The sequence below is a fragment of the Strongylocentrotus purpuratus genome, unplaced genomic scaffold (assembly GCF_000002235.5).
Source record: "Strongylocentrotus purpuratus isolate Spur 01 unplaced genomic scaffold, Spur_5.0 spur5_scaffold_6, whole genome shotgun sequence".
Taxonomy (NCBI): domain Eukaryota; kingdom Metazoa; phylum Echinodermata; class Echinoidea; order Camarodonta; family Strongylocentrotidae; genus Strongylocentrotus; species Strongylocentrotus purpuratus.
The window spans coordinates 25,618,303-25,626,204 of record NW_022145612.1 but is presented as its reverse complement, the minus strand read 5'-3'; the positions used below and the strand labels follow the sequence as shown (position 1 = coordinate 25,626,204).

At 36.2% G+C, this 7,902-nt stretch overlaps 1 protein-coding gene across 4 annotated transcripts in view; it reads right to left on the bottom strand.

Moving 5' to 3' along the window:
• Positions 1-1,521: 1,521 nt before the first annotated feature.
• The window catches only part of LOC105441352 (neurofascin), a 73,116-nt gene continuing 66,735 nt past the window's right edge, over positions 1,522-7,902 (bottom strand). For 3 of the 4 annotated variants that reach the window (XM_030973465.1, XM_030973467.1, XM_030973469.1), the window contains 4 exons: positions 6,973-7,133; positions 3,781-3,999; positions 3,175-3,430; positions 1,522-1,706 (listed from right to left, as the gene is read on the bottom strand). In XM_030973465.1, the coding sequence (XP_030829325.1) occupies positions 1,690-1,706; positions 3,175-3,430; positions 3,781-3,999; positions 6,973-7,133 (653 nt within the window). In that variant the 3' untranslated portion in view covers positions 1,522-1,689. The remainder of the gene's footprint in view (positions 1,707-3,174; positions 3,431-3,780; positions 4,000-6,972; positions 7,134-7,902) is intronic. The other variant, XM_030973468.1, reaches the window with a different exon arrangement.

The following is a 7,902-nucleotide window of genomic DNA, read 5'->3' as shown; positions in this document are numbered from 1 at the left end:
AAGCAATTTAATGTTCCATGGTGAACCTTTGGGAGATACAAGTATACATGAAATAAAGATATAAACAGTTGCCAAGGAAACATTTTTTTTTTAAGGTGAGTTTTGTAGGGTCTTGAATGTCTTAAAATGGTAATTGTTTACAACAGCGTTTCTAAGGAACTTAGAATTTAGATATTAAAAAAGGACGGCATGGTACAAATATTTACGAGAAAAATTGATAAAAAGATCCATTGTAAACCTTCTTCTTACAATCTGATACACAAGCAACGCATACAAGGTACAATTGGACACGAAATAACATAATCTCGCTAAATCCAGTGATAATTCCAAATTTCAATACAATAGTCAAATTCATAATTATTAATAATTATAATACACTATTTTCCAACAAATTTCATTTATGGTCTTTTAAGTCTAGTTATGAAGCTAAATCATTGAGTTATCTAGGTCCTAAACAGTGGAATATGATTCCATAAGTAAAAACGAAATCACAATTCATACCTGGTATCTTCCTTTAGAAAACAATATAAAATCTTACTACTAAATAATTATTAATCAGCACAGTTGATTTTTTAAAATTTTTATATCTGAACCCTCTTTCATTGTTATTTTGTTTTCTTTTCTTTTCCCCCTTTATATATTTTTGTTCTTCTCTCTATTTTACTTTCTCTTGTCTTATAGATAGTTAAAGTGTTTGTACTTTGCTTATTTAATTTAATTTATTGTTGTGTGCTTACAATATTTTATATTTCTTTTTGTATTGTTTTTCATTCTTTAATGGGCGATCCCACTTCACAGGTTTTTGCAACCTTCATGGAAAGCCCGGCATATAACCTTTGTAAACATAGTTAAAATTTACCGTTACTTTGCATATTTTGATTTTTATATTGCGAAATAAAATTCAATTAAATTGAATTGAATTACTCTTATTAAAAACAATCCAATTCACCTCGTACTGATTACAAATTTAAGGCATAAATTTAAGTTGAAGACGTTTGACACATCTTCTTTCTGCAAAGGAAAGGAATAAGACAGGAAACTATCAAATTGCTTACAGCCAAAAACAATGAGTAAAATACAGACATACATACCGGTAATATATTGATATCAAACTGTTGTGTAGCCTTAAAGATAAAGACCAGTTATGGTCATGCGATTGCATTGTGAAAGAAACGTTGTGGAATTGATCAGAAAATGTTGATCATATACGTATTGGTGTGTACTGCAAGGTTCTAGAATCATCAAAATGATAAGAAATTTGGCCCAGTCTTTGTAAAGTTACAAGCACTGTGCACAGAAAGATGTATATGGGACTATATCTCTCACAGGCCAATAGATAAACTAATTTACCAAATATATCAATTAGTAGGCGGTTTCCCGGCAAAATTTGTATCATCATGTATTAGTCAAAACATATTCTTTCACATGATTGGTAATAAGAGCTTCCATTTCATTTTTTGAAATTGGGGCATTTCCAATACTGGTCTTTACCTTTAACATTTTAATATGGAGTTGATAAGAGTAATCATCACAATGGTAATATATGCCTTGTACAAAGATTAGTATATAGCTCGAAGTCTACAAGTATTGTTACCAATTGTAGGATAGGATGCGCATTCTTGTTGGAAGGCACCAGAATGCTGTTGGACAAGCTCCCTAGAGGCTTGGTTGATGACCTGGTCTGGGAAGTCACTGATAGGCCAAACCTGGACAAAAAATTGCATATATGAGTTTGAATTCATTGATAATGGTAGCTGTTTTCATCTTTAAATTCAGAGTTATCAAAAGACCAAAGCAGCCAAAATAAATTCTTACATTAAATAACAAAATTGTCGGAAAGTTAAGAAAAGATAGTTTTGAAATTACTGTACATGTATATATATATATGTATGTGTCATCAAATTAGCAGGAGGAAGGTCAATTGTTGTCTTGGTGAAGGAATGGGAGGGAGAGATCACTATTTTTTTTAGAAGGGTCAAGTGAGTGTCTGTAGATAATGCCCCTTTTGTATTCAACAGAAAATTAAAATAAATTTTTGTTTTGGTAGAAAAAAGGTACTTGCAACCCTATGCAAGAGGAAAAAGAGAAGAAATTATGATTAAGAAAATCTAAATAAAACCTAAAAAGAAGCCAAAAGAAAAATGAAAGAAAAAAATAGAAGGATGTGACGGGGGTTTAGTCCCTGAACTGTTATTCTTTATGGCTTGGTGTATAAACTTCAGTATTCCATTTTGGCACCATATAAATCTTTTGAGCAGGGTTGAGCAATATGACAAAAATATGATGGAGTGTTCAGGGATTTTTCGTGCAGAAGGGGCATTTCTCCATCAAACATTTACTTCAACGATGTAAAATTAGAATATGGAGGGAGGGAATCTATGCGGGAACTTTCTGCAAAGCTCAGGATCCTGAGGGGTAGGTTATATACCTAATACATTAATGAATCTTATGTACAAGTAGATTCAACAAATTTATAGCTGTAGTTTGAAAATGCTTATGCTTACAATGAATCGTCTTCTTTGTCTAATAAAACGTCAAAGCTTCTGCGCTTCGCGGAGGAGGGGGGGGGGGAATGAATTTAGACAAGGATTAGGAGTTGAGAACGGTACTTCGAGCCGTCTTCTTTCTCTAATTATTTAATGAAACTTCAAAGTTTCCGCGCTTTGCGCGGGAGGGGAGGAAACTGAATTCAGATAAGGATTAAGAGTCGAGAACGGTACATCAAATCGTCTTCTTTCTCTAATAAATTAATGAAACGTCAAAACTTCGGCGATTCGCGCGGAGGGGGACTGAATACAGGTAAGGATTAAGGGTCAAGAAAGGTACAACGAATCATCTTCTTTGTCTAATAATACGTCAAAGCTTCTGTGCTATGCGCAGGAGGGGCGGACTGAATTCAGACAAGGATTATGAGTCGAGAAAGGTACAACAAATTGTCTTCTTTCAAAGCTTCCGCGCTTTGCTCGGAAGGGGGGTGCACCCATCCCCCTAGGGAGCGCGCTATGCACGCTCTTTAAGTGATTCGCATGCTTTGCGTGCTCACCACCGCCCCCCTAAAATGAAATCCTGGCTACGCGCTTGCGTGCAGACGGACAATCCGAAAACATAATGGAGGCATACAAATAATAAAATGACACAAATGACACTAATGAATGAATGAAGAGTGCAACTTACAGGCTACTCCAGGGAACCCATAATGAATCTCTGGTTCGGGTCCTGGTCCCTCACTATTCATTGATCGTACAGAAAACTCAAACTCCTCGCAAAGTTTACTAGCATCTACGATGTAATTCTGGATGATTCCAGTAGGATTATCATCAGTGTTTTCTGGGTATACTGAATCCTTTGTGAATGGTTCACTTGAAAGCCTGGGTCTGTACGCAACCTCGTAGTGGAAATCATCCCCACCGTAGTAGAAGGGGTGAATTGCCTGAAAACACAGAATTCAAGTTATGCTCAAGTTATGCTCAAGGAACGCTCAAGTAATGCTCAAGTAACGCTCAAGACACATCTCTCCAGTTGAAAAACTAGCTAAATTTGATGTAAACTGACTCCTGAATAAATACTGCAAATGAGTCTATCTTTAACTATTACAATTGTATTTGCATTGTTTGTTCAAAATAGGAAATAAAAATAAAATAAAGCAAATAACTGTACATTCTTGATTTCTATATCTTTATATTAAATACCTTGATCATTATAAATAGAGACTGCCAAATAGTCGGTAGAAATGTTAAGAAAAAAAATAAATTAGAATCTCATCATCTTTTGAGTACCTACCTGCCATCTTATGACCGTCGATGTTGGGGTGGTACTTCCGTTGACTCCGCTCGGGTTTATAGAGGGTGGGGCAACTTGAGGATCGACCCCTGAGGCTACCTCCGCACTTGGTTCAGACTCCCCAATCTCGTTCACAGCAATGACACGGAACCGATAGTCTACGAATGGCTGCAGGTAAAGCACTTTACGATAGGTTGCAAGGCCACTCGCTGTCTCGTTCTGTGAATAAGAGAGAGAGAGACAGAGACAGAGAAATACCAATTAATAACTGAATTCAAAATCACAACAGAATTTATGATCAGTAAGTGTGATAACAGCATTAGGAACAAGGTGATGATGATGATGATATTGATGATGATAATGATGTTGACAATGATGATGATGATGCAGCTGCTGCTGCTGATGATGATGACCCTCGTCAAAATGGGCTGTGGAAAAATATATTTTTGCTATTTTTTACTATTTATTTCCTATTTTCATGTGAATGCACCGAATTTAAACACCATATTTTATTTTAAATAGTTTTAAAATAGCAATTGACCGCCTATTTTGTTCCTATTTCCTAGGAATTGGTGTTTTGATTACTATCGATTCCGTGTCATTGCTGTGAACGACATTGGGGAGTTTGAACCAAGTGCGGAGGTGTAGCCTCAACGGTCTGCAATAAAATTTATGAGGTGTAGCCGAGTGTATTCTGTGCCATTGTGAATACCTGAATAGCGCTGCATTGCAATAATGTCACGAATGAAAACCTGTGCATTATTTGTTCTATAAAATGGGTCGACAATCTTAAGGTGTCTCCCTGCAACCTTCATCCATGGTTGTCATCACCAAAATGCACCCCATGCAGATGGTACCATGAAAATAGTATAGTAATAATGACTGCTTTGAGACATAGTTTTTTTTATACGCTCAAGGGGAGGTTAAAATTGCACTATTAATATTAAAGCACTCATTATTACTTTTATATACCGAAAAAAAGAGTCAACTTATGACACCACCTTGGCTTTTCTCTAGTTTATCTGCACATGTATCAACACAAAATTATGGCATCTGCCATAGACTTTTGTCTCAGAAAGTGAATGCGTAACAACATTCAAGAACAAAAGGCAGCAGGGTTACAAGTTCCCCAGAAATGATTTCTACTCCACAAAATAGCAGATATTTTGTGCTTTCAAATGCGTTTCGCACTAATTTATAACGTTAATGGTAACTTAAGATATGGTCAAATTGATGCACAATTACGTGTTGTAGCTGTAGCGACGTACACGTCGAATGCGCACACAATCACCCAGAACAAATGTCCAACAGTTTTCATTATGAATTTCACATACCCTTTTGGTGTTCATGCTGTCAGTAGAATTAATCAAGTCTTGCAATTGATCATCATCGAGGAGTTGAAATCTAGGAAGAGTTTCTTCAGCCATTTTTGCCTTGTTTGGAAACTATAAGTAGAATCTAGTCCGGATTTAGTAGTACGATCGACATTAAAAAAAAAAAAAAAAAAATTAAGCTAGCCACCAATTCGCACACACACAATGTATGGTATCTGCGCTCGCTCAAACCAGACTTTAACACGTGAACCAATGGGTATTTCAGCAAGATTAAACTATTTTCCTGGTAACTGGAATTTAGCTGGGATTTTTACTGATTTACTCTAGAACTATTACATAGGTTTCGCATTTTTCGTTTATTTACGAGAATGGCTAAAACCACGACTGCAATTTCGACCAATCAGATGGCTGGATTTCTAAGTGAAGCATATAATAACAAATAATGCATGGTCACTTGATCCAATCGACGCTTCTCATTGGCTACATTCTTGAACCCATTTTATAAAATTTCATTAGCAAAATTGTAAAAATGCATGTTTAAAATTGCAATATCTAACATTCAAATTAGATTTATATTACAATAGATCGTTAATACACAACTGATATTTCTATATATATATATATATATATGCAAAAAAAATTGCCAGCATTTAAGACTTTCCATCTATTTAGGAATTCATGATTAAGTTGTTCAATATTGATTCACATTTATCTGCCAGTTTTACCAGTGTTGTTTAAGCAAAAAAAGGAAAATGCATGTTTTAATTTTTCATCTTGTTGTATACTTACATTCAGATTAGATTCCACAACTGATATATACCAAACAATTTGCCTCCATTAGTTGTTAGTACTCTTATCATTATTTAGATACTAAATAAAGAAGATGATGTTTATTTAGATTTCCTATCTAATACAAAATTGCAATTTCTTCAGAAGTCTTTTGTTATCTTCTGTTGTATCTTCCAGAGATAACACAGCGCTTATATTGTTGTAAGTTGGTATTCTGAACATTTTTTTATCCCTGTGTTATCTCTTGAAGGACCGCCTCTATCTTATCTTTGACCATTGATGACACGCCCATTTTTATGGACCCTACCAATCAAAATCTATTTTATATAAGCATGATAAGTAGGTCAACCAATAGGAATACTTTATGCCATATCTGAAGATGCGCCTAGCGCATACTTATCTTGGGCGTAATTAGTTATTTGAGCACTTATTACACGCGTCATCATTATGCGCTGTTGAATGTGGATCATGAAGACAAATCACACTTTCACTATATTGGTTAAGATGAGAGCATTAATATCCTAGCATGTAATATCTTAGAAAGTTCTCATCTGTGATGTTTCCGGTCAACACACAATCTTCTTCTAACTCGTCTATTGGCACGAAGTTGGTTCTGTGCAAAAAATATTGCCGCCATTATATCACCATGAAAGATACAACAACCCCCTACCTGTTGTAAATATTGTTGTAAATACCATGCAAGATAAGATAAGATAAAAGATACAACAACTTTCAGAATACCAATTATCTCGACATATTATCTCCCATGGGCATATGCAAATGAGGATTAAATGCCACTTTATTAATAATACGCACAATTACAAGCGCACCAAAGTATGAGCGCAGGCCCGGCCAATAAGATGAGAGAAAAGATACAACAAAAGATAACACAAAAGTTACAACAATGTTCAGAATACCAACTTTATCTTATCTTCAAAGATACTACAATATTAGAGATAACACAGGGTTCAAAATACCGTCCCAGGACCATCATGTAGTGTGCGGTGGACTCTAGAAACACGACCCTCAACAGTGGCAAGTCTGTCCCGTGATTTCAATGTGAACTTACTGCTTGGAATTGCCAGTGCATATCTGCCCACTTGGTGTCGTACTGGATGATGTAATATTGGATAGGAGCGTTGTTGTCATTGCCAGGCTCCCAGAAAAGGTCCATTGCAAACTCCTGTTGCTTGGCCAAAAGCATCAGAATCTGAGGAGATTCAGGCCGACCTGGGAAAAGCACAATGCATCAAATATTAAATAAAGCTTCTCATCAACGTTTTTTTTTTTCCACACCAAAATACTGTATAAACATGACATCTGTTGTTCTTTATGCCTATACTTCAGTATTCCAATATGGCATCATGTATATATTCAAGCAGGGTTGAGTAATATGATGAGCTTTTTCATGCAAGCAAACATCAAGAAGTTTTAAATGGTTAAACGCGCTATGTCGGCTTCAATTTCAATGACTACCGCAGGGCAAGCAGCGTAGCAGCCATGCTGAACCCGCTCAAGTGGCCAAGATTATAGGAACGCAGGGCACAGGCTAAGGTGGTGATGATCTATCACATCACCAACTTGCTGATAGACATAACCCACACACTTTCCTCACTCCATCTACATCCCTGCACAGAGGGCATTTCAAGAAGATCATAGTTCTGTTTGCCAGAACTCTGGTCCACCAGAGGAGCTTCTTCCCGGATGTAATAAGTCTCTAGAACTCTCTCCCTCAGAACACCATTAATTGTACATCTGTTAACGGCTTCAAGCAAGAGGTATCGGTACAAAAGACCCAGCTCCGCTAAAATGGTAATTGTTTTTACTCGCACTTGATCAACCGTACCATTTATCAGACATTAATGTACACACATCTGCACTGTGCCTCGACAGTATCACAATACACCTGACGGTGAACTATGCAGGCATTTACTGCAAAGCTTAGGACCCTGTGAGGTAGGTTATACCTTATACATTAATGAATCCTATATATACAAGT